This window comes from Squalius cephalus (assembly GCF_949319135.1).
Source record: "Squalius cephalus genome assembly, chromosome: 2".
Taxonomy (NCBI): Eukaryota; Metazoa; Chordata; class Actinopteri; order Cypriniformes; family Leuciscidae; genus Squalius; species Squalius cephalus.
This window is the reverse complement of record NC_137123.1, coordinates 48,540,153-48,568,072: the sequence shown is the minus strand read 5'-3', so window position 1 is coordinate 48,568,072 and position 27,920 is coordinate 48,540,153. Positions and strand designations below refer to the sequence as shown.

Sequence of the window (27,920 nt, the reverse complement as noted above, 5' to 3'; positions counted from 1 at the left end):
TTTCATTTAAAAAAAAAATCTTCTTACGATTATTTCATTTGTCAGGCTTTACAGGGTTAAACTGATTTATTTTTATTTTTGAGAATTATTGTGTACATAGAATTAAACTGTATGAAGGTGCCGAAATTAAACAAATATAAAAAAAAACACATTGAAAAAATACCCACTGGTGTGTATATATATATCATATAATATATAACCCATATGTCAATAACGGAGGATTGTCTAGGGATTTAAAGTTTATATACTCTGTAAATGGACTCTCTCGATTCAAAGATGGGACATAAAAGTAGAATGTGCATTAAGAGAATGAACACAACAGAAAAAGTGAGATAAAGAAACTGCTTTCACATAAAAAAGTAACACTGAAAGAAATGAAGGAAAAAAATGTTTTATTGTATTATTTTTATAATTACAATACTTAGTTTGAAAAGTCTATTGATCATAATGTTGTGGTGGTGAAGTGCTTTTCGATCACAGCATGAAACTTTCTTTTAAGGCAATTAAAATGCGATTCATTTCCAGAATACCACTCACAGCCATTAATCAAACAATATTGAGTGAACTACAGTTTGTGTGTCAATGCTTTTGTGTGTCAAGCAAGGAGAAAAACATCTTAGAAAATTAGTCCTTGTATCAAGGTCTCTGATAATCATCCTGCTCTTGAAACCCTGTAAACCTTCTTTGATAGAAGTGAATGTGTGCCTTGAAAAAATATAAAAGTGAACACTACATAAAACATATAAATATTATAGTTATACAACAATTTGGCTGCAAAGATTTCAAATGAGTGGCACTGACAGCTGTAATAAGATGCTATTATTGTTCAAATGAGAAATTCTTAACTAAAGAGACAGGATCATTGGTTTATAGCTTTGATAGTGGAGTGGGCAAAGTTTGTCATGTGGCACATGGGAGGAATTCACTAACAAGGAATTGAACCAGCTGATGGGTTCATTTTCATCAAGGAATTATTCAAATAAGGTAATGGCTTATTTTCTGGCTTATTATAGCACTCTACTCCAATTAATCATCATTTGATAATTTACTGCTATTACGTTCAATAGAAAATGCAAACAAATATCTGTTTTACATAAAATTGTGTTTACAACTTGCTTTCTAAGGTCGATAATCGCACAACGTTAATTGTACCAGGCACACAGCGCTCATTTTTTTATACTCATTCTATAAGAAGCCTAATAATTTGCATAGAAAGGTGGTTAGCACAGAAAACAATAAATTTGAATGCAAAATGCTATTTTGTACCAGCTTAAACTGGATTGCAGGTGGTTTGTGAATAAAGATTCATGTTTGTGCTGAAACACCATAGCTAAGTGGTGCAACAGTTTAGTGAATTCGCCCCACAATGGTTATGTTCTGCTGAACAATAATGTGGATTTGTGTTTGTGATATGTCAAAACTCGGTCAACAGTTCTGTCCAAAAGTCACAGGATCATTCAGCAGATATTTTAGAAATCCCCATATCTGCAAAAGGAAGACAAAGGAAAGAGAAGAACATCATGGGAAAAGGAAGGGAGGAAAAAATGAAGCAGATGCATCAGTAAACATCAGAAAACTTTTCCACATTGAAGGTGACCCTATTGTTAAATGCATATGAAGTTTACAAAACTCTGGAAGGCATTGGCCTCCAAACACTCCTCTATCATGAATTAAAGAGAAGGAGTAGAGAAAGAAATATGTGACTCACACTTCCTCTGCCACGGGGGTGTTGTAGCTCTGAAAGAGAGGCTGAACAAAGAGTCCGAGTGTGCCGACGACACACACCAGGATAAAAATCCAGAGGAAGAGCCGGTCAATCACCATGGCTACATACTTCCAGTCCTCAATGATCTGCATGACACATACAAGCAAAAACACCTTAATTTCAACTACATATATGCATAGTCATGGGGGGGAATTAGGGATGATCTTAACCCTGAGTGGTTTAATAAGCTTTGAACGTTTTTTAGCACAATGTTTTCATGCCTGGTGTTTTGTTCCACACTTCAGACGTAGTATGTCTAGGGATGGGAATTATAAAGAATTAACTTTTTTAATGGTTCCATTAATGATTATTTTGGTATTTGTAAGGGATAAATATTTCATTAATTAATTTCATTAATAAATATTTATAAACACATTATTGTACAAAACTTTTTAAAAAACTTTCCAGTCTTTTGGGAGGAAGCATAAATGCTGTCAAACAACTGGCACATTACACTACAATACTAAAGAAACAAAATGCGATAACAGATTTCATTAATTAATTATTATTATTATAAACAGCAATAATCAAGAGAATAAATAAAAATGTACAGCAATAATCTGACATTAATTTGATCTCAAACTACTTAATTAGAGGAAGTTATTGAAGTAATATAAGCAGAAGTTACTATTACCTGTGTGACATCGTTAACAAAAGTAATAATTAACATGGTTTGAACAACTAATTTGAGCAAATGTAGATTAGTTACTGTACTTAAGTATCTTTTTGGCTAATTTGTAGTTTGAGTAGCAATCAAAGATATTAACTTTTACTCTCTACTTGACTACATTTTTGAATAAGTAGGCCCTATTATGTGCTCTTTACTCCAGTACATTTGTGATGAGTAATGCAATTACTCGTTACATTATGCAAGAATGCACCTAATTTTTTCTGCAGCAGTTTATTTCTGCTACAAAAGAAGCGATATCAACATCTACAGGGCATTGAAGGTACTATACCGTGTGCGTTTTGCCCTTACTCACCCAAACTTGTCAACAAGGCTACTTTACGCAAATGTGAGTTCATTAGCACTTAGTTGTGAATCATACATGACAGGTGTTTCATACATGAGATGCATGGAGATACATGGCTGCAGCTGGTTATATTATGAGGCCGAAACCAGCACATCTAGTGCAAATAGGCTTTGACAATTTAATTTTGACAATTTAATTTTACTTAATGTTTTATTTATCCGTTATATTGAAGAAACTTTTTTAAAGAATATTGGTTTAATTATGACCTTTTTAAGCACTCAAGCTCAACTGAGACTTGAGTGTTTGTAGACTTTTAAGAGGCTGTTGTGTCAATTGCAATATTGAAGTGTTCAGTTTTATTTTGACTTTAGATAATAAACGTGATTGCTCTCCTTAGAAATCAAATGTTTCTTGTTTTTCATTGGCATGTGTTTTAGGTGTTGACTAGTGCATCTTTGAGTCTACATTCAGTAAAAATACTTAAAGCACAGTTAAAATCAAAGACTTTTACTCAAGTCATGTTAGAATTGGTAACTTGTAATAGAGTCATTTTCGCTGTAAGGTATCTGTACTCTTACTCAAGTATGTTTTTTAGGTACTCTTTACACCTCTGAGAAAAGTACACCTGGTTGTTCTGTCTAATTAAAATTTGCAAACTTCAAGCAATCAATTAATTTAGGGGGCTTTCACACTGGGCACGTTTGCTGTGGTCTGAATACGAGTGTAATAGAAGACAGAAAGCAGGTTAATATATAGGTTTTTTTTATTATTAATTTGGTGCTATTCTGCAGAAAACAGTGAATCTGCTGTGTGCGCGTCGCATAACACCGTGTCCTCCTAAGTCCTAACCAGACGCGATGCGATAAGATTCCAGCGACAAGCAATTTGCCTGTCCACACCAACCCGATTTCACGGCAATTTGTATGAATTTTATGAGGTGGCTAATTCGTATGAATTCATACGACCTCACTCGTACTTGTATTTTTGCTAAATTGTACATATTTTACGAGTTGCCCAATTCATATGAATTCGTACGAATGACCCACCCCTGACCCCGCCCCTAAACCTAACCATCACGTGGGTTTAGACAAATCATGCGAATTATGCACCTTTTAATCACTCGTACGAATTCATATGAATTGGTCGTGAGATAGCGTTGTCCACACCAGGGGGCGGTTTCACAAAGATAGACTTTGACTATGGCTTAGATATAGTAGATAGTCAGACTTCAGATAGACATCTAAATCAGACCGTTGCACAAAGCACTTAAGACTCTGACTATCTTAAGTAGGACTACACTGCAATGCATTCTGGGTAAATTAAGACACTTTTCAAAACAAAAAACATGACGGATCGAGTAGGCGCATTCAGCCGCTCAGTGCAGTTTACCCCAGCGGAAAATATGTTTTTGTTGGAGGAGTATAACAGTTACAAGGACATTTTACTTGGGAAATTTAGCGGAGAATGTAGTAACAAGAAGAAATGTTTAAATTATGAGCCATTTTCCCTTTTCTTTTTGCTGTTTGTAATGTAACTGATTGTTACTGCTGGTTGCCAAGGTAACAGTTTTAGACCTAAGTTAGCCTGGGGGTAAGGTGTCTAATTTTTTTGGTCTAAATTAAGTCAGTCTTTATTTTTGTGACACAGTCTAACTTGCATTAGACTAGTCTATGAGCAAATTTTAGACTTGTCTAACACTATAGATCGGTCTAAAATAGCTTTGTGAAACCGGCCCCAGATGCTACACGACTACGAGATGCGTCAAAATCAATCAAAACTCACAGCCAATCAGAACAGCATGTGGGTGGGCTCTCGTGGCAAGTGCACAGCACCAGAGTGTAATCTTGACGGCACTCGCAAGAAAATGGATAAGTAGCCTACATAATCAAATGAACAAATATTATACCATTTCAACATTAAATACATACTGAGTACCTAAAACAATCTTTGTCAAAGAATACACTTGTTTGTTCACAGTTTAAACGTTCCATTTGTTTAATTTCAAGATCTGAGGTGAATTATCCATTGTTGCTTTTACGGCTACAAAGCTGGGAGCACTAAATGATATTCAAAGTCACATTACATGCTTTTAACCTTAAATAAAGCACATAAACATCAGCCTACCTGAGATTATCATTGCCACACTTTGTGTTTGTTGATCCAGCCGCAACCTCGCAGAAAATAGAAAATAGAATCGGCGCGTGTCGCCGTCGCAACTGGTTAGGACAAAAACTCTGATTAACATGGAAAAGATACTGTTTATCGCGTGTCGCGGCGCCGCGTCTCGTGTAGTTAGGAAACGGTGTAAGGACGGCTTCTTTTGAGGAGACAGCTGATTGAACCATTCATTTGCCACTCTGATTAAACTCACTGTGCACGATTACAGTGCACACTCAAGGTAAATCATCATCACTGTCATCCCCTACATGTGCTTTGTTGAACTAAGGATGTCTACAGATAGTCTTAAGTTAGATACTCCGGTGTCCGCAAGACAGCATTCACATAACTAATTTTTCATGCGAACATGCAGTCCCCTGATTCGAACTAAACTGCCAGTGTGAAAGCACCCTCAATAAGTCAATAAATCAATAAACTCAAAACCCTTCTCACCCCTTCATCATCATCCTCAATCTTCATATGTTCAGCAACGAACCTCACACCTTCGATGGCCTCATCCACATCTGGGTCGTGTCTGACTTTAACTCTCTGCCTGAAGCCTGACCCCTCAGGAAGGTCGCCGACCCTCCATGCCCCACACACACGTCCAGGGTCATCACTTAAGAAGAATGAGTCTCCATCCAACCTTATGCCCTTTCCATCAGTGGAAAACGATTTCTGCTGGTGTTTCCTTCTAAACCTCTCCCGTACATTAGACCTTCCCGGTCGTCGCATTAGAAGGAAAGCAGGAAGCTTATGAAGGAACACACGCTTGACCCACGCGGGCATATGGTGGGTTGATGGAGAACGGTGGTGCACGTTGAGCACACACACACTCGTCACAATAGAAAATGTGACCAGCACCATCGTAAACATCAGATACTTCCCTATTAATGGAACAGCCAGTGATGTTGGTGGAACGATCTTCGAAATCAGGAGCAGAAACACAGTAAGAGCCAGAAGAACTGAAATACAAAGTGTCATCTTCTCCCCACAGTCTGAAGGAAGGTAGAAAACCAGAATTGCAAGAGAAGTGATGAGGATGCATGGAATGATGAGGTTAATCGTGTAGAAGAGAGGCTTGCGCCTGATCACAAAGTCGTATGTGACATCCAGGTATGTGAGGTCATTGGGGTCTTCGTTTTTTCTGCCAGGGAGCGACACAATATCCCATTCGCCGCTGGGTGTGTAGTCATCACGACTGGCAAAATCAGACGTCAAGACAAGATCGAGTTCTGTGCGGTCGTAGGTCCAGGAACGAAATTTAAGCGTGCAGTTCTGTTGATCAAAGGGGAAGTTACGGACTTCAATCGCACAGGCGCTCTTGTAGATGGCAGGAGGGAGCCAGAAAATGTCACCGGTGTTGGAGACAACTGCATTGCAGTAAAATGATACTTCATACACACCATCTGCACTGCAAAAGAACAAAATATACATTCTAAATATAGATAAAGTGTATACTGTGTTAAAAGCATTAAGTATGTTACAGTGGCAAAATGTATTCACAGGCAGAGGGATTTTCAAACTTGTTGATGCCAACCATTGCCAAATATGAATATTCCCTTGCGACCCCCTTCTTAAAAAAAAAAACAATGGCAGCAATTTATTTTTATAAATAAAGACCTTTTTATACTGTGTGAAAAATATTTAATCTAAATATTGGTTAATTTCTAAATTAAGTTAATCTTTTAAAAGTTGTACTAAAGCAAAGGCAAATTATTAAAATATTATTCAGAGAATATTTATATGGTATTAAAGGTGCTCTAAGCGATGCCACACGTTTTTTAGGCTGAAACATGTTTTGTCACATACAGCAAACATCTCCTCACTATCCGCTAGCTGCCTGTCCCCTGAACACACTGTAAAAAAAACGGTCTCAGTAGACAGCCCAGGCTCCACAAACGGCAACAAAAACAAACTGGCCCAGCCTGGACCACGAAACATAAACAGTGTTCCAGCCAATAAACAACAAGAATGATTTGGGGGTGGGGTGGGGTTGGGGGGTTAGTGTGCGTGTACATGAAGGGAGGTGTGGTGAGGAGAGAGAAGCATGAAGAGGGAAGTTAGCTAGAGGAGAGATGTCCTATACAACGACAACGACTACCTTAGAATTATATTCGCTTGAATTTTGATATGACCGACACACACATTTAAGAAATGCGCATTTATGACTGTTTCAGGAAGCACGGAAGGGGAGGGGACGGGATGAGGAGGAAGGAGGGTCGCGCTAGCCTCCGTTTTGTTTGACAATACTTCAAACGTCAACAAGAAGTGACGTCACCCAACATCGCTTAGAGCACCTTTAAGTTGACGTAGCGCATGTTTTCATGCCCACTATAAGAGTATTATTTTTTAATTACAGCTGTCAATCCAATAACATTTGTGATGAAACTGTAGTAATATAAAATTTGGTGTGTTAAAAATTATTACATTAATATCACAAGTGTATAAAATAAGAAGTTTACTTTGTTTGCCCTAATCATTTTGTAAGCATCTTTATATTTTTGCTCTCAAATTTTCCCATGCACTTCCTTGCAGCCCCTAGTTTGAAAAACCCATGCATATGAACGCAGAGAACGCCTCCTCGTCACACACAGTTCCTGATTAATATGCATTAATTAACAGATCTTTAATCCAGGATCTCTCTTTTTCTCTGTGTCCTTTGAAAATTATTAGTGTACAGCTTTTTAATTAAAATTAGCATAGAAACACAATGCTTATTTTAGCAAAGGATTACATGAACCAGTGTCTCTTTACATGAGGGAATGCCTCTTAAGCAAATTAGTCTCATCCCACCCAATTTTCCCATTTAAGCAATGAACATGTGCAAGTGCATCCTCCATTTTTATCCACTAAAATGAGTAGAGTAGGGGTTTAACCCCGGCATCCTGGCCAAATTTGCCCAGTGGCCTCTGTCCATCATGGCCTCCTAATCATCCCCATATATATATACTAATTGGCTTCATCACTCTGTCTCCTCTCCACCAATAAGCTGGTGTGTGTTGGCCATTCTGGCGCACTATGACTGCCGTCACATCATCCAGGTGGATGCTGCACATTGGTGGTTGTTGAGGAGATTCCCCCTTCTATGTAAAGTGCTTTGAGTGCAGAGAAAAGCGCTATATAAATGTAATGAATTATTATTATTATTATTCATTCTTTTGATCTTTGTCAAGAGCGAAGACGTGAACGACCTGAAAGAACAGCAACAAGGGAAGGCAACTGCTTTTGCTTTTGGCAACTCTTTAGCATAATTAGCCAGTCTCTTGGAACAGTGACAGCTTGCTTGTTGTATTGAGTTTGTCACTAAACAGCGACTGCATCAAAGCGTCAAAACATCCCAAAAGTTTACACAGCTTAAGGCTGGGAACAACTGTGAACACACAGAGGTACTAATAACTCTTTCCAAATCTACTACTCCAAGCTATTACTAATCAAACATCAATTCATCAGATGTTGTGATATGCATTAGAGAAATGACTATTACAATATATAACTACACTGAATGTAAGTATATACAGTATATCAGTGCTTAGCGATGAGAATGGCCTGCATCGTATGTGATCGTTTTCCAGCAAAAGTACTTTAATTGTGTAGTTATTTTATAATTTTCAGCATGCATATTTTCATTGTAAAGAAAATAATATATAAATAATTATTTAAATTGATATTTTATATATAATTATAGATAATTTATAATAATATCAATATTTATATCAAATATAAATAAAATCGACCGCAACAAACATCTTCTGAACTAGTTATCCAACAGAAAGAATCCTTAATGTTGTGCTCATACTATTGTTCAAAAAGTTTGGGGTCAGTAAGATTTTTTTTCTCTTTATTGAGCAAGGATGCATTACATTAAATTGATCAAAAGTGACATTAAAGACTTTTACATTGTTATTATATATATATATATATATATATATATTTCAAATAAATGCTGTTCTTTTGAACTTTCTTTCAAAGAAACCTGAAAAGAAAAATGAATTATGGTTTCCACAAAAATATTAAGCAGCACAACTGTTTCCAACATTGATTATACTAAGAAATGTTTCATGAGCAGCAAATCAGCATATTAGAATGATTTCTGAAGGACCATGTGACACTGAAGACTGGAGTGACGGCTACTGAAAATTCAGCTTTGTCATCACAGGGATAAATTACATTTTAAAATATATTAAATACAGTCCATTTCAAATGTAATAATATATCACAATTTTTCACTATTTTTTACTAATATTATTATTTTACTGTATTTATAATGCAGCCTTGGTGAGCATAAGAGACTTTCAAAAACATTAAATAATCTTATCGGCCCCAAACGTTTGAATGGAAGTCTATATATACAGTACACAGTATGCTACTGGTCACAGTTATGGCATACTTGTTATAGAGTACTATATCAGGGAGCCAGATGTGCTGCGATGGTATTCGTAGTTTTTTGATGCCATCGTACTCATTCGGATCCCACACCAGTCTGTAGTCATTCCACTCCTACAAAAAAAAGTAGAATGTGGTTGAAAATGCTGTTGAAAAAAATGCTAAATGCATTCACTCGGTTAAACAGGATTTTCCATCATGCAACAGAAATGACCTAAAAGTGAACTACAATTTAATTTCAACTCAAATCTGCTACGTGCTATGTTTGCACTCATGTATGGGACAGCTCATTTGACTGTGTTTTATAACACTGTCCCGATGAGTGCACAGGCATAGAGAGTGAGCTTACCTGCGTCAGCCACACATTCGTTGTCATGATTTGTTCCCTCTCATTCTGTAAAAAGAACAGAACATTGAATGTGTTTGTATTAGGGCTTTCACCTTCATACAGTTGACTGATGACAAACATGATGCAGGGCAACAGCTCACTGCTTGATGTAGCCTACACTATATAATGCAGTTAAAATGCCCTTAAAATTCAAGATATTGGGGCAACCCCTGTATAAGTTTTTGTCTCATATTTATATCAAATTATATAGTTAAGCAGTATCATATGACATGATTAACAAGTATCACACGAGTGCTGTCTTTGTCCCGAATAGCATGTGCAAATGTGATATTGATTTAATACAACAGTTCAATAAATTAGAAGTTAACATTGTGTTATATTTTAGACACAATATAGTCTGTTTTTGCTCAATTTTGCAAATGAAAATACCTATAAATTACAGCAGAACTGTTGTGCGTCGTTGAGCAACACACAGTGGTGTTTCATTACTGAATGAATCTGTGTTTTCAACGAATCGGGTGAACCAATGATTCAATGGCCCATTCATAAAGACAGCCATTTATGAACGAATCAAATGAATGAATGACTCAATGACTTATTCATTTAGGCATTTACTGACACCTACTGGCAGTTTTAGTTTCTTATTAAGGGTATCATTTCATTAAAAAAAAAATTCATATTAATCAATTAATTATTTTATATTATCTCTATTAATAAAAAATAAAGGGACCTCATCATCACCCTCATTACTGCCACTACTAAAGCACACACTTCACCACAGTTCACTGTCCAGTCTCGTTTGTATGAAGAGGACTACTTACCTTACCTTACCTTACCTCTCCAGCGATCTATCTCCAACCTCTACTCCAGCGTCATTCCCCAGCGTCTTGTCTCCATTTTCCTCCGTGTGATTCTCCTAGTGTCTCGTCCTTCCTCCGTGTCTCTAAAGTCTCCAGCGATCCTGCATTCCATCATTACACGCCTTCATTGATCCATCAACATTCCTGTAAGAAGAAACATTTCATTCACTGCCAGCATCCCACTCTCCGATCCATCATTGCACTTCTTACTCACCTGCTTCCACCCGCTTAGTTGTTGTCCAAATAAACTTCATGTTTGCTTAATCTCTGTCTTGTGAGTCTGATTCCGTAACAGAAGACAACATCATGAGCTCACTGGAACCGCTCCAAGGCAATCCTGATCCCATCACACCAGCCGTCACCACCGCATTAGTCACCACTTCCGACATCACCACCGATTGATCATGATCGCCAGCCCCATGGCCAAACCAATGCCCTACTCTGGTCTGGCGGAAGATTGCAACGGATTTCTCCTGCAATGTTCGTTGACCTTGGAGATGCAGTTGCATCTCTTTACCAACGACTGGACTGAAGATTGCGTTCATCATTTCCCTTCTGAGGGGGCGAGCACTCCAATGGGCTGATACTCTCTGGACGCAATCCAACGCAGTAACCCAGTCTCTTAATGATTTCATCACTCACTTTCGTGAAGTTTTCGGCAAAACCTGTGGGAGATTCATCAATAGGTGAGCAACTTTATCATCTCAGTCAAGGGAATCTGTCAATTAATGATTATGTTCTCAAGATCAGAACCCTTGTGGCCGCCAGTGGCTGGAATGAGCTCTCGCTCCTCACCACCAATCGGCAGGGATTGGATCCCCGAGTGCGGCTGCATCTCGCTGCATATGACAATGCCATCAGTTTAGAACGTTTCATCCAACTGTCCATCCGTTTCACCACCCATATGCAGTCGTGTCTTGAAGAACACCAGGATCAAACACCATCTATCTTCCTCCACCAGCCAGAGGACCTCAGCACTCCAGAATCAGGCCACGAGCCAATGCAAGTCAACTCTACCCGGCTACCGTTTATTGAACTGCAGAGGCGGCTGACCCAGGGGCTCTGCCTATATTGTGTTGCTGGGGGGCATATCATCACCGAGGTCCCGGTGATTTCCACCTCCATCGAAAGCCCTGTCGAGAAGCAGTCGGTCGACATCCCAAACGGTTATGCCCCCTTCAGCGACGTTTTCTGCCCACTGAGAGCCTCTCAGCTGCCTCCACACCGGGCATCGGACAGCGCCATCCACCTGATTCCGGGTGCCCCACGGAAATATCTATTCCCTCTCACTTCTTAAGCAGAAGGCCATGGAGGAGTATGTAGAAGAAGCCCTCCAAAAAGGCTACATCCACCCTTCTACATCCCTTGCTGCTTCGAGTTTCTTCTTCGTGGCCAAGAAGGACGGAGGCTTGCGGCCCTGTTTTGATTACCATGCCCTCAACAAAATCATCATAACATTTTGATATCCTCTTCCCCTTGTCCCAGCGGAGCCATGGTGTTTACCAAGTTGGACCTCCGCAGCGCATACATCCTCATCCGGATACGTGAGGGGGACGAGTGGAAGACCGCCTTCGTGAAACCTACTGGACACTATGAGTATTTGGTTATGCCATGTGATCTAGTAAACGCCCCCTCCGTTTTCCAGGACTTCATGCATGTGGTGCTCTGGGAGTTTCTTCACCGATACATCCTCATCTACATAGATGACATCCTCATTTACTCCCGGAGCATGGCTGACCATCTCAATACCGTTGCAGAGGTCCTGAAACGCCTGAGGGAATTACATCTCTTCCTCAAATCCGAGAAGTGTTCCTTCCACCAACCCTCAGTGCAGTTCCTTGGCTATAACATCAGTGACAAAGGAATCCAGATGGTCGAGGGGAAGGTGGAAGCCATCCAGAGCTGGCCCACACCATTAACCATTAAATAACTCCAACGCTTCCTTGGCTTCACAAACTTTTACAGATGATTAATCTTCGGCTACAGTTCCATCATCAGCCTACTCACCAGTCTCCTGCAGAACAAGCCCAAGTCTCTGTCCTGGTCACCAGCTGCCAACGAAGACTTCCAACGACTGAAAAAGACATTCACCAGCGCACCGCTCCTCATCCAACCAGACCCAGAGCAAACTTTTGTTGTGGAAGTGCTTTCTCAGCAGCAGGGGACACCAGCCAAACTCCATCAATGCGCCTTCTACTCCAAAAAACCCTGGCGGAGAGGAACTACGATGTGGGCAACCAAGAAATCCTCACCATCAAACTAGTCCTAGAGGAATGGAGGTATTAGTTGGAGGGTGCTCAACACACCTTCACAATCATCACTGATCATAAGAACCTCAAGTACTTAAAAGAAGCCAAGAGACTCAATCCTCAATCTTGTTCTTTACCCGATTTAATTTCTCCATTTCCTATCTTCCAGGTTCAAAGAATGTGAAGGCTGATGCTCTTTCCCGTCTGTATGCTCCAGAAGAGGTCAGCGAAGAACCCGATCCCATCCTGCCACCCGAGCTGATCGTGAGTCCCATCCAGTGGTCTTCAGACTCCATCACCTCCTCCAATGCCTCCAACGCCGCTCCGCCGGGCCGTCCCCTCGGACATCAGTATGTCAACAGAGCACAACGCACACCCCTGATTCACTCTGCACATACATCCTTGGACATTGGCCACCCAGGGGCCAATAACATCCTCTCGCTGCTAAGAGATCACTTTTGGTGGCCTAACATGGCTAGGGATGTGAGAAGGTTCGTCCAAGGATCCGCAGACTGTGCCATGGCCAAGAGTCCTCACCACCTACCATCTGGCAAGCTTCTACCACTGCCCGTTCCCAACCGGCCATCGTCACACCTAGGAGTGGACTTCATGTCTGACCTCCCACCTTCTGACGGTAACACATGCATCCTGGTGATAATTGACCGATTCTCCAAATCCTGTAGTCTTCTCCCCTCAAAGGACTACCCACAGCAATTGAAACAGCAGAACTCCTTTTCAATCACGTCTTCAGATACTATCGACTCCCAGAAGACATTGTTTCAGACCGTGGACCGCAGTTTATATCCAGGGTATGAAAAGTGTTCTTCTCTCTCCTAGGTGTGACAATAAGCCTATCGTCTGGGTACCATCCGCAGTCGAATGGGCAGACCGAGAGAAAGATTCAGGAAATTGGTCATTTCCTACGAACCTTCTGCCAGGGCCACCAGAACTCTTGGAACTACTGTTACAGATCTACCAGGCTCTCTCACCAGCCAATCACGGCCACTCCCTCACCTGAGTTCTGATCACACACACCTGCACCTCATCATCACCCTCATCACTGCCACAACTAAAGCACACAGTTCACTGTCCGGTCTCGTTTGTATGAAGAGGACTCCAACCCCTACTCCAGCGTCTTGTCTCCATTCTCCTCCGTGTGATTCTCCCAGTGTCTCCAAAGTCTCCAGCGATCCTGCATTCCACGCCTTCATCGACCGATCAACATTCCTGTAAGAATATGCATTACATTCTCTGCCAGCATCCCACTCTCCGATTCATTCTTGCACTTCTTACTCACCTGCTTCCAGTTCACCCGCTTAGTTGTTGTCCAAATAAACTTCCTGTTTGTTTAATCTCTGTCTTGTGAGTCTGATTCCGTAACAATAGTTCACCCAAAAATGAAAATTCTGTCATCATTTACTCACCCTCAGGTGTTTCAAACCTCTATGACTTTCTTTCTTTTCTGGAACATAAAAGAAGATATTTTCAAGAATGTTGGTAACCAAACCGTTTTGGTTTCCATTGGTTACAATTGACTTCAATTGTATGAACAATAACAAAAATACTGAGACATCTCAAATTAATTTATTTTACTGACCCTAAACTTTTATGTTCAAGCAGATAAAATATTTATTTCTAAAGCTACTTTTTGTAATGTCTATTTGATGCTTTTCTCATTTAACACAATAACTTTAAATTATCTTTTGGGAGTAATTTCTAAGCTGAATGCAAATTTGATGTGATTAATTTGCGATTAACTAGATTAATTAATCGGCACGCACATCATGTAATATAATTACAAATTTTAATCACTTGACAGTCCTAGTTTGTATGCAACAGTGAAAAAGGGACAGGAAACTATTTCTGGCATGACAACTCTCAGAGTGTTTGGCATGGTAATGGGAATGGCAATTTTGAAATGTTTGGTCTTGGCAGAATAGATCTGCTACGGTGCTGCTTTTATTGCCGCTGCTGCTGCAGAGCAAGTACGGGACTTACTACTGCCAATTCATAAACGACACGCTGCTGTGAGCAAGTAAGACATGCTGCTGCTGCTGCTGTACATGAATTACCCGTAACAGATCTATACAGGTGGAGCTGGGCAAGGTGGAGGGTTTCTGAAAGCGTGCTGCACTGCTAAGGTAAATGCTAACCAAGTGCTGTATTTTAAAGTCCCTGTGAACCGGAAGTTCCAAACGACTTTTCTCCAGTGTTGTGATGTATTTCCAAGTGAAACGGAATATTGAACAGAGGGCAGGGTTTTACTTTAGCGCTCCTCCTTTCCATCTCTGCTCATAGCAGACTAACGGTTTGACGGGAGTGGTTAAGCGTTTTCAACCCAAGCCGTCAAACTGACGTCATCAGAAAAGGAACGCCATTCCAGACCGGAAGTAACTTTTCAGATTTTGATTAAAGATTACCATGGTAAAAAAAAAAATTTTTGTGTGTGTATTAACTTGAACGGATTAATTGTTCACCACAAGACTAGTAATATGCGCTAACAAAGTAAATAGGGTCCATTTTGATTTCATGTCGACTTTAAGGTTGATACAGCAGGCTACTGATACAGTTGGCTACTGATATAGCAGGAACCAATCAGCTGTGCACAATAGATAATGATTTGATTGCAAGCAGGTTGAGCTATTGGCCTGTGCCATCTAGAGTTTCATGACATAAATTTGTTTGGATATGATGAGGATATGACATAATCCAGACTCAAACCTGTATCACCCGTGTGAGCACTAACACTGTCCTAATCAGACATGAACGTGGCAGGGTTCCAGCGTCCGCATAAAGAGTGGAAGTCAGTCTGAATATATTTGCTGTTTAATATACAGCTGTCTGAAGCAGAGTTGAACAAATGAGCAGAACTAATTTTGCAGTGGGCGGAGATACAGAATGTAACCGGACGAATATAGAAACAAATTGTTGTGTTGCTTGTCACTTTGTGGCATTATGCCTGGTTAGAGCACAGTGTCAAAGTGAATTTACCTGTCACTCTGAATGTACCTGAAGTCTCTAATGTGTCAAGGGCATTCTTCTGTTGCACCATGGATGTAATGCAATTGTGTGCTTGTGACATGAACATTAAATGCTTTAAACTTTTTAAAGCAAGAACATTTTATAATATTTATTTAAATTTGTAATACATTTTTAATATTTAAATTCATATTTATCTACACTTTATTTTAAGTTGTTCTGGATACTACTGTATGCTAAATGCCTAAAATATTAACATACACTACTGTTTAAAAGTTTGGAGTCAGTAGTTTTTTGCTCTAATATTTTGGTGTGTGTGTGTGTGTGTGTGTGTGTGTGTGTGCGTGTGTGCGTGTGTGTGTGTGTGTGTGTGTGTGTGTGTGTGTGTGTGTGTGTGTGTGTGTGTGTGTGAAACACTTACCACACTAATGAGCTGTGCGAGAGAGACTTTGATGCCAATAGTGACCTGCTGACTCTTATTGACCGCAGGCCGGATAAGCTTATTGTAGCGCTCAGGACCAAGCAGAAAATCTACCAGCCTTTCCTCAGCATCAGCAGCAAGAGACACTAACAGACACACACACAAACACACACAGACAGATCCACATGGGGGAAAAAAAGAAATGTTTGAAGATCAATAAATGACAAATGGGTCATGTCATGACTAATCAAACTTTCCTTGATCAAAGATTGTAAGACCATTTACTGAAAACAAACAGCAAAAACAGATAATTCTGAAATCCTTGGATTTCTGACATATGACTTCAACAGTCTGAGCAGCACGTTATTGTGTTAAATTGACTATTTATAAATTACTTTAAATAAACTAAATTATGACTGCTTTGCCAAAAAAATATATAGGAAAAAGAATTATAAATGGATCACAAACAAAAAAAATTGCTGTTCTAGCTTTAAATCTAATGTCTGTTTGCCAAAACCTTTTAAAATTGTATCATTAAATGTCAGATATTCATCGAAAGACATTAAAGTCACAAAGCAGTGATACATCTCTACATTTTTTTTTTAAATATAGTTCTTGAGATATTTGAGAATATCATGAAAAGGTCAAAAATGTCTGCTAAGCTGCATGTAATCTGCTTTCACTGCAGAGCAAAAAACAAACATGTCAGAATAATTTTACTATGCATCTTATCCCATCATAACTCATAAGCCCACCAATGCTGTGAAGGGAGTGTGCCAATGACATGGCAAAACAATGACTTGCCAAGACTGTAGCAAAAACATAAATAAAATACACACACACACACACACACAAACACATGCCATTTCCTCCCCACTGCATGTGGGATAAAGGACTCCACTGACTCTACTCCTCCCAAAACAGAACACTGACACACAAACACACACACACCTAGTTCCCGTCATGAATCCAAGATTGTGTCAGACTCGATTGGTATGATCCATTCCACACCAGAAGAGACACACACACACATACACACACACACACAGACCTTTGAGCTTTTGAGGCTATGCTGAGCCTTAGTCATTTTGGATGGCTTGTCTCCTTAAGCAACACAAAGTCCAGATCCACTTATCAGTTTTGTGTTTGTTTTTTGTGTAACTCAGACTTCAAGAACGATATTCCCATGCAAAAGCCATTGATGACATAGCGTTGCCACCCGTCCCGGTTTTCCAGGGATTGTTCTCTTTTTTGAGCGACAGTCCCGGAAAATTTATTTTGTGAAAATGTACTTCTAAAGTAGAATTTCCTGGTTTCAAATTAAACCGTTTCCTTCTACTGTTACTGCAGAGCACTGTTACTGCAATTGACACTTTTCACACGCTCTCACGCCACACATCCATTTTCTCACGCACAGAAAAATCGCAAAGCAAAGAGGACACAGAGACCGACAGACTAGACAGAGCAAGTTACTTATGATATAAAAAAATCTCAGCTCTCAGATTCTGTCACTTTTATTACGAAATTCAAACAATAAACACGTTTTGGCGTTTGTAAATGTGACTTGAAAGATCCCTAGCGGCACGTGAACCGATCATCTCTAGCTAATAGTAAATAAACACGAATGAACAATGTTAAAAGAAACAGTACAACTTACCGAAATGTATATTCATCATACATAATATCGATCAATCAGTGTTTTTCAACCGCGGAAAGGGTCAATAAAACAGCTGGAGAACAATTGTCACATAACATTTACCTCAGGAAAGCCATTTGATGACCATAATATAGGCTATAGCACGTTAGTTGGCTATAAAAAAAGAGCTATACTATAGAGAGTATTTTGCTAAACATGTGTAGGCTACTATATTACATATTTATTATATTTTTACTTATCATTAAATAAAGTTGTTATTATAATAAAAAAACCGCATTATATTTAATTTGAGTTATTTTTAACCTTAAATAATACTACCAGCTGATAGGGCTCTCTGTATGTTTACAGCATTAGGTGAGATTTTTTTCTTGAGAAAAATTAATGCCTATCTTGTGTACCTAATAGGCCTATTTATCCAAATTAGTCAATTAAATCAAATCACAAGAATTGAACTGAATTGAAATCCTGAAATTTGTTTCAAGCAATAATAAAAAAAACGTAGCTTACCAGAAATTGTACCATATAAACATTGTAACATGTTGTCACTAAACCTAATACAGTTCAGTTTAGTTACTAAAATGTTTTGACAATCACAATACACTTATTGTGATGCAAGATTTTTTTTTTTTACAGTTAAAATTTTCAGTTAAATATGAAGGAAAAACAGCGCTGGAAAATCATGCAAAAACAACCCCCCCCCCCCCCCCCCAACAAAAAAAAAAAATCATCTGAGTGTCCCGGTTTTTCACAAAAATCATCTTGAGTGTCCCGGTTTTTCACAAATCAAAGGTGGCAACCCTACTCTGGAAGGACAATCAATGAATGAGTATATGTGTGTCTGACCTATTACCTCTAATCTTAGACCCATCTGTGACCAGGCGTTGGCCAATGCGTCATAAGTCAGAAAAAAACATCTGCAGAAGCACCTGATTCAAAGCCTAATATACATTTTATCGATTCTATTTGTCAGTCTTTCAATGTCTATATGAGCTGCAGTGGATTCAAATGCAGTAATCAGTACCCAAAACCACTTATAAAAATATGAGCATGTTTATAAATAAACAAGACTTCAATATTTTACATTTTACATTACATTTTAGACACAATATTGTCTGTTCCGAACAAAGCCATGGTAGATACAAACTGTTCCATGTACTATACCATTTGGTCAGTAAGATTTTTTCTAATGAAATTAATACTTTTTATTCATAATATTTTTATTCAGCAGGGATTATATTAAATTTAATAAAAGTGTCAGTAAAGACATTTATAATTACTCAAAAGATTTCTATTTTAAATAAATCTGAACTTTCTATTCATCCGAAAATCCAAAAATGGATCATGGTTTCCACAAAAATATTAAGCTGCACAACCATTTTCAACGTATAATAAAACTCTTGTCATCAGATTAAATCTTGGCTAAGTTGAAGTACAGATGAACACAACCCGCTGCAGGGATTTCACACTCAGTGCTGCAAAGGAAGGATCCAATTGGCTGCTCCTGCCACTCTTTCTAAAACCGCAGGGCTTTTCCAGGTTTTGAAGCCGAGACCTCTCGCACCCAAAGTGAGAATCAGACCAACGAGCCTGGAGGCTAGCCGGTCCTTTGTGATGTCACTGCAAATTTAATGAAGCTCATCTGACGTCAAGATAACGAAAGTCTTATTGCTCATAGAAAAGTTATTTTTAAATTGTGGGGTTTTTTTCTGTATTCATCGAATAAATGTAGCACTGGTGATAAGAGAAAACATTAAAAAATCTTACCGAACCCAAAATTTTTAATGGTAGTTTAAATACATGTGATATTTTGTTCCTGAATTAATCAGAGTTTTTGAATGAATCATGTTCCTATAAAATTCAGCCCATTTCACCACCAGGCGTAACAATAGCGTAACGCTTAAAAACTGTAGCAAAACAATCTCCACCATCTTCACAGACAAAGGCAAGCAGACTGATACAAACAATGAAAACTCCCACAGTTGTTGGACTGTACATCAAAACTCTTAGAACTCTACTCAGCTAATCAAATTCAAAGACTGAAACTAAATGCTGTTAATATCGTGTCACCAACTTCTAATAGTGGTTGAGAAAAAAACACACACACACACACTTGGGGGTGCTGATATATTTTTGTATTATTAATTGCTAAGTAATGTAGTGTACTTATTGTGTTTAAGTTGTTTTGCAAAACACTTTTGCTGCTATCGAGGTGAGACATGGGTAAGGTTAGGGATATGTTTCATGGTATGGTATAGGTTTAAGGATGTGTTAAGGGATAAGCTCAACAGTGTAATTATAGATGTAATTACAGAAATTAATTACAGCTGTAATTACATGCAGGTATTTTTTTAAATACAGTACAATGTAAAAACATGTATACTAGTGCTGTCAATCGATTTAAAGCCACACTAAGTAGAAATTGTGTTTTTGTCAAACAGCGACCCCTAGAGTCGCTGTGGAATACTTGCACTGTCGTAAATATATTATAGTATAACGTTTTTACATGATTGCAGCTAAATCACAAGTAAATAGTCTATAGTCTAGGCCTACTGTATAATTTAATTTGTGTTGTTTTTATTGGAATGTAAACATTACAAAATCCCAGATAACATCATTAAAGTTAAATGTACATCGCATTATTTCAACATTGGTCGTTATGATGTCATTAGACATGATTATTGCAATTTATCATAATAGTTTGCAAATTGTGCTCGTTTACACTATTAACAACCTCTACGTTAGGCTTATTTATGTCCTGATTATGTGAGATATTGAAAACTGTTCTCATGATAATCGCAGGAATCAACGTCAACAGCGTCGTCTGATATTCCTCAGGACTACGTGATAAATACACGTCACAACAACTGAGTTCAGCTGCCAAACTAATTCGTGAGGCATAGCTATCTGATTTATCAAAACGATTCCATTTACACCTGGTCACATAAATGTATTTTTGAGAAACGGATTTAAATCCGATCTTCAATTCTCGCGCTATAGCCTATGCAGATTTAATGGAGTGCACGTCACCGAAAGCAACACATATGAGCTGCATTTTATAGATCATCAGCTAAAATTTCAAAATCAACGACCGCAATAAGAGACAGCAGTAACAGCCCTGGTAAGATCATTTCGTTTCTTTACTTTTAATGATGAAGATTGTGTGTTAAGCGTCTGTGACTTACTTTCACTTTGATTTGCGATAGTTTGCACGTTGTCTTATGAATAGATGCTCATCTGCGGTGACGCGTGTTCCAGTAGCGTCATCATATCTGGATATAACATATAGCCTATAACACGCTCTCATACGTTTTTTGGGGTTTTTTTTGCATTTTTGGGAGGAGTACAATTTACATGTGGTTTCAACAACCAGATGCATTTACACTTGTCCAGTTTCGTCTGGAATGCGTCTCAGATCTCCTCCTGAAGTGGTTTGAGGGATCGGATTCAAATCTGTCTCGAATGCGTTTCGGAGGGCATTTACACCTGGTCTTTTCACGATCGGATAGCTATCCGATCTGAGAAAACGCATGAAGTGGCCAGGTGTAAACAACCCCCATGACAAAAACATACGCACGAAGCCGAAAACAAACGCTGGTTGGCCTCTCACGTCCAAATTTGACGAAGTGGTGGGGGAAGTAACGTATGCCGTAAAGCAGTTGAATTTTGTAGTTCTTTTTGTGCTCTGGTTACTACCCGAACCCCGAAGTTACATAGTGCCAGTAAAAGCGATACAGACCCCGTCAGGCTATGGCAGACGTCTCATTCAACCTATTGTAAGTCGATGTACCATCACAAGGATCTTGGAAATATATTATGAAGGTTGAAAAGTTACATAGTGTCGCTTTAAAAAAATAACTAATTAATAGCACATTTTTCTGTAATTAATTGTGTTTAGTTGCACATAACATTAAAGTTTTTAATATCATTTTTATATTGTAATACTTTCACATTGAATCTCCAAAATAATGTAGAATGTCATATATTTCCCCATGTCTTGTCTGGACTTTTGTTGAATTTCCTGTCCTAGTGCCATGTTTGTAGTTCATTGTAGTTTTTCATGTTGATTAGGATCCCCAGGTGTTTCTCATTTCCTCATTACCCTGTTAAGCCTGTTTGCACCTGTGTATATATATAGCCCTTGTGTTTCTATTGTGCTTTGCTTGTTTCATGGTGGATCGTGTTCGTGCTTTGGGTCAGATGTTCCTGTCTATTCATGTGTAGTTTTGTAATTAAAGTCCCCATGAAATCAAAATTGACCCTATTTACTTTGTTAGCGCATATTACTAGTCTTGTGGTGAACAATTAATCTGTGCAAGTAAATATAAAAAATTTTTTACCATGGTAATCTTTAATCAAAATCTGAAAAGTTACTTCCGGTCTGGAATGGCGTCTTTTTCTGATGACGTCAGTTTGACGGCTTGGTTTGAAAACGCTTAACCACTCCCCTCAAACCGTTAGTCTGCTATGAGTGAGAGATGGAAAGGAGGAGCGCTAAGTAAAACCCTGCCCTCTGTTCAATATTCCGTTTCGCTGGGAAATACGTCATAACACTGGAGAAAAGTCGTTTGCAACTTCCGGTTCACGGGGACTTTAAAAACGTGCATACAAGTGGATTCTCTCTCTGCCTCATCTCTCAGCATTCGTAACATAGAAACAGCATACATTTTAAACAAACATAAAATACAGCATACAGAAAGGCTGTGTAAAAGAGATACATCAACATAAGCAACAATCTTTGAAAGAGATGATAATTAAAGATGAAATGAATCATATAGATGTAATTTACACTATATGTGTGTGTTTGTGGCTATTCGTTGAGCTGTAATTTATGTGAACTGCCTGTGAAGAGGTTGTGTGCTGTTGTCATGCTTGCTCTTGTTAATGGATGTTAGTGGGGGTTAAGTGCTCTTATCCCTCACATTATGGGTCTTCTCCTATAATATTGCACAGGCATAACCATAACTACTACACAAACACACACACAAAAATATATAGTTCTTTGCATCTTAGAAACTGATTTCACATCTATACTGTATACTCAAAGTTTTGGCAGTAATTCCATGACAAATTTCTTGATATTATGGTTACTGTTCTGTACCTTTGCTTTTGGTTCATATTACATATGAATTTTATCTTATGTTTTATGTTTTTTTTTTCCAAGATGTAATTGAATGAAGATAGCAAATAAATCCAAATTACATGCTATCTTTATTAAATTATGTATGCACATCGATCTTAATCCTGTTTCTTCGGAACTGCTACATATAACAGTAACATATACGGCTGATCATTTGAAAATACAGATGTTGTACATAAATCTTTCTGTCTTGCTGTGGGCACAAACTGTCACAAAGACTTGAACCATAATTTTTTTTATGTAAAATAAACAGAATGCTTATTATAAAATGAATCTAAATCCATGCCTCTACAGAACTGCAGTGGAAAAGTCTATGGACTCTTTTAAAAGTTTAGTGATGTTTGATTTAATTTAGGTAACAAGATAAAACTATTTATTTCTTAATGTATTATTTATTGTACATGTACACTCTACTTTGTGTTATATAACCCATGGGATTCTTTTTTTGTTTGTTTTGTTTTTTTAAGCTACTAGAATTTGGGAAAGGGAATGTTGTGATAACTTCCATTTACCTCTATTTTTACTTAATTTACTTCAACTTATATGAAAAGGGTCTATGGACATATGGACTACCTAAAAAGTAATAATTTAGCCCAAAAAAGTCTTAACTTCAAAACAATATCAACACATGCAGGTTATTTAAATGTTTGTATATAATGACACATTTGTCCGTGTGTGCATGTGTATTTGACAAAATCAAACTCATTCCGTATGTGGTTCAAAGGTTAAATATAAAAAATCCAACCTATATGGTTTTCTTCTAGCATGGAATACAAAAGGAGAAGTAAAATAATGTTCATGCTGCTCTCTTCAATGAAAGTGAATAGTGACCAGGGGCCTTCAAGCTCCAAAAAATACAAAAAGCCCTGTTAAAGCATTAAAAGTAGTCCATACAACTCAAGCACTATATCCAAGGTTATCGCCTTGTTAAGTTTGAGAAACATGGAAACAAAAAGAATAGTATTTGACCTACTTAATGAACAAATATATAAACTTAATCAACAAGTCTCTCACTATGCACGTGTCCCACATGAACTCATGCATCCATTAGGGGAGAGAGAGAGAGAGGGAGAGATGGGGAGAGGGAGAGAGAGAGGGAGAGGGAGAGGGAGAGGGAGAGGGGGGGGGTACAAAGGATAAAGAAAACCACCTTGTTACCAATGTCTGTAATAAAAAGTATTGCATGCTTAGTTCATGTGCTGTCGTTACTAATATTCTGAATATATAAAGACAAACCATAGCCCTATATAAAAAGAAGTGTTATTAAAAAACAAGTAGCTTTTGCCATAGATTCTTACTTGTCACGCACAGCCAAAATAGACAGGGACATAAAAACCACTTTGATGCCATCACGGAGCTCTCTCTCTTCCTCTCTTCCTCTCTTTCTCTTCTGTCCCGGGTGAAGGTTCACAGTGATGTCCAGTCCACGGCCACTATCACCCTCCAGAGTCCTCCGTCCTCTCCAGGACAGGTGCTGTCGTATGTTTAACGCTATATTCTCTGTGCTCCAGGCTTTGCTCTTCCTCTCTCAGTTTTCAGCAGCCGTCTCCCAATCATCGACAGATGTTTTGCTCGCGTTAATACAATGTATTCCAGTTCGCCGAGAGAAGCGCGAGCCCGTCCACAGACTCCAGTCAGATTACGCGCGCTTACATTTGAAGCACGCTTGAGCCATTCATCAAGTCAGCACGCTTGTCTTAACAAGAAAGAAACATCGTTGTTGCATTTGTAAACGTGTTTCCCGAAAACACGAAAATAACCGACAGTAGACACCGGCTCCAACTTTTAAGAGATGAAGAGCAGGAACGCAATGATGAGACTGTTCAATCTGCAAGACACGTCTGCTTTTATCCTTTTCTGCTTTTTTAACTCTCAAACTTCGGTACCGTAAATATTTTTATACTATTGTAGCAGGCTATTGTGTATTCCTGGCTGAGTGATCTTCGGATGCAGTGCAAGGATCTGTGAGAACAGATACATTCTCATATGGGGCATCGCTCCGGGAGAACCACGTGACGAACCGCGCCGTTTCCCGAGCGAGGTGCAGGAAACGGTTGATAACAGGTAATTTATTAAACAGTTCATATATTAATTTAAAGATTTTCACTTTATCCTATCGATCTGTCTGTCTGTCTATCTATCTATCTATCTATCTATCTATCTATCTATCTATCTGTTTTATTATAAAAATGTATTTCTTTTCTTACATTTGTTTAACTGATAGATAGGCTACATATGCCCAAGTGTCTTTTTTTTAAGGGATACCACAACATAAATGTTTTTAGACAGTATTTAGAGGTCATCTTTCATCTCAGTCCAACAAAAAAATCAACTGTATCAGCACTACTATCTCCCTTGTCTGTCATTTGTTCACCCAAAATTTTAAATGGTCATTTATGTTGTTCCAATAAGACTTTTGTTCATCCTTGAAACACAAATGAAGATATTTTTAATGAAACCTGGAAGCTGGAAGATTTATGTCCCTCTATTGAAAGCCCATTCTACTACACCATTCTTAGAAACATTCACAAAGGCATTGTGAACTAAATCCATATTAATCAATATAATTAGGCTATTAGTAGCTGCAATAAACTATTTTAGAATAATTCACTCGGAATTCTACCCTAATCAGTAATTGGTTCACCCAAAAAAAAGGTGGTTCATTCACCTTTGAAACACAAATGAACATATTTTTAATGAAACCTGTGAGATGTTACGGTTATGGACTTTTTATATTATGTTTTGTTTACCTTTGTTCCTGTTTCTCTGCTCCATTTAGTTTTGGTTTCCTTGATTACTTATTATCTCCTCGTTTGTTTCTATGGTTAATTATCATCTGTCAGTCATTGTGTTCATCTTGTATTTAAACTTATGTTCAGTCCCTTGTCGGTTCTCATCTAATGGTTTGCGATTTCTCTATTTCCCTGTTCCTGAGTGTTATGAAGTTTAAATAAATACTATTCTGAGTTCTTATTCCTTCTCATCATGCGTGCTGCAGACCACTGTAACAAGAGACTTCAGTCCCATCTTTAAAAGTCTTTTCCACCAAAACGTTGCTGCTTCAAAACATTCAAAAGTCAAAGTCATTGTAAACATAATCAATCAAGCGGTCTAATTCATATCTTTCATTTTTGGGGTGAACTAAAGAATTTAAGTTATTTAAGAAAACTGTATTCCTTATCCTTCCATTAGCCGCTGACTTACACATACCTGTCACAAAAAAAATATGCTCCCTTTCTCTTCGACCTTTGTTCCAGAGAAATCACAAAAAGGACTTAAATCAAATCTTCCATTATCTTCTGAAAGATTCTACTTCTTTCTGTGACACCAATTATGGTTCTGGCTCACTTCTCTAGGTGAGAGATAACATGACCTGTGGTCTATAGTTTTCAATTATCATACAAGGACATAAGGGTTCAAATCCCTTTCTACTGTATATAGTTTAGTTACAAAGTGCTCACAAAGTGCTGTAAAGGAGCAACATTTTGATAACTTGTTTTGCATAACAGGAAAAAGTTTCACATCACACTAGGGTTGATAGATGTCAGAATATTCAGTTTAAAGCAAATGATCTGAGGAATGTGCAACTCGATTTGACTGCATGTATACATGTGTATGTATGATGATGGTGATTTCTGCCTCAACATTTTACAAATATGCCTTTCTTTTAGGCATACCGTATAAATTCAAAATCTACTTGACTGAGGGGCATGTCTCAGATATATCTTCCGTTTGAATGGGCATGGCTGCAGATTTCTGCAGATGCCTGCTCTTTCTCTCTCACACGCACACAAATACTAGAAGAGACAGTAGGCTTTAAAAGGCTAGCTTCTGCTTTCCACAACTGCAGTAGGTTACCTGCCAACTGTTAAAAGCAGAATCATGTTCACAGCATAGAAAAGCTCCACACTGCACACACACACACTTTCACATTCAATAAATTCAAATGTATTATGTTTCATTGGGTCACTGAACACTCAAATTTGAGACATTCATTTCAGTGGGACGTCTACTAACATCATGTTAGTGTTGAGAAAGCAAACATATTTAATGCTGTGAAACTGCACTGGAACTGACATTTTTTGCATCCGGAGGATCTAATCCATAAACATCCATGGGATCATAGCCCGGTTTAAAATTGGCATCCTTCAAGAGGATTTCTATGACGCCTTTTCTTTAAGAGTAGGATGATGCTATTTTGTGAGTAGTTAATACTTAGAGTTATTTAAAACAAAAAAAATAAAAACAGCTTAAAGGGATACTTCACCTCTGGAAAGATGAATGTGTATTTAAAATAGGTCATTTATGTATAAGAAATGTGAAATTATTTTTGAATTTGGAGCTTTCTAGACTGAGAAAATCCAGAAAATGTATTTTTGGCTTATGTGGATGAAAGACAACAACTCCCAGAATGCACTTGCTTCGCTGCCCTACGAGGCCACTCCCAAGTCACGCCTACCGGTAAGAGAGCGCAGTTGAAAACAACAAGGCTAGGCTACTAGTGAGACTCCGTGACGAGTTTGCCCGGGATTTCGAGATCGCCCGAAATGTCCGGGATTCGGCTTTTGCGTTCTACAGTCGCCATTCATTATGTTTACTGTGGCGAGCAGGACGAGACTGAGGGCCGCGGGAGAACGGCGCGAGGCCGGTGGCGTCATTACTGAGACGCGCCGGTCTCGTATCTCTCACGGAGGAGTGGGAATTTTCTTAGCAATGTTAAAACGCACATCAACCGATCACTTTTTTAGCGTTCATGTAAACACTACATTCTGATTCACCAATCGGAATGAATTCAGTTAGATTGAAACAAAAGGTGTGCATGTAAACAATGAATGGCGACTGCAGAAAGCAAAAGCCGAATCCCGGACATGTTGGACGATCTCGACGGCCGGACATGTCCGGGAAAAAGAGAATGGTAACCCCTACTACTCAGCTTTCTCCACAGAACAAGAGCCTGTTAGCTTAGCTTTCAAAGAAAGACGGCTG

The 27,920-nt window shown here is 38.5% G+C and overlaps 1 protein-coding gene across 1 annotated transcript; it reads right to left on the bottom strand.

Annotated features, from left to right (window-relative positions):
- Nucleotides 1-376: 376 nt before the first annotated feature.
- On the bottom strand, nucleotides 377-24,900 carry chrnb5a (cholinergic receptor, nicotinic, beta 5a). The gene is made up of 7 exons (XM_079850515.1): nucleotides 24,233-24,900; nucleotides 16,141-16,286; nucleotides 9,632-9,676; nucleotides 9,287-9,396; nucleotides 5,350-6,310; nucleotides 1,709-1,851; nucleotides 377-1,485 (listed from the first exon to the last, which is right to left on the bottom strand). The coding sequence occupies exons 1-7, from the start codon at nucleotides 24,282-24,284 to the stop codon at nucleotides 1,470-1,472; spliced, it is 1,473 nt and encodes a 490-aa protein (XP_079706641.1). The 5' UTR covers nucleotides 24,285-24,900; the 3' UTR covers nucleotides 377-1,469.
- Between the last annotated feature and the right edge of the window lie 3,020 nt (nucleotides 24,901-27,920).

Coding starts and splice junctions, on each gene's coding strand:
- chrnb5a (XM_079850515.1), bottom strand. CDS start 24,284: ATGGCATCAAAGTGGTTTTTATGTCCCTGTCTATTTTGGCTGTGCGTG. Junction 16,287..24,232: donor ATTTTGGCTGTGCGTGACAA/GTAAGAATCTAT, acceptor TGTGTCTGTTAG/TGTCTCTTGCTGCTGATGCT. Junction 1,852..5,349: donor TTGAGGATGATGATGAAGGG/GTGAGAAGGGTT, acceptor TGTGTCATGCAG/ATCATTGAGGACTGGAAGTA.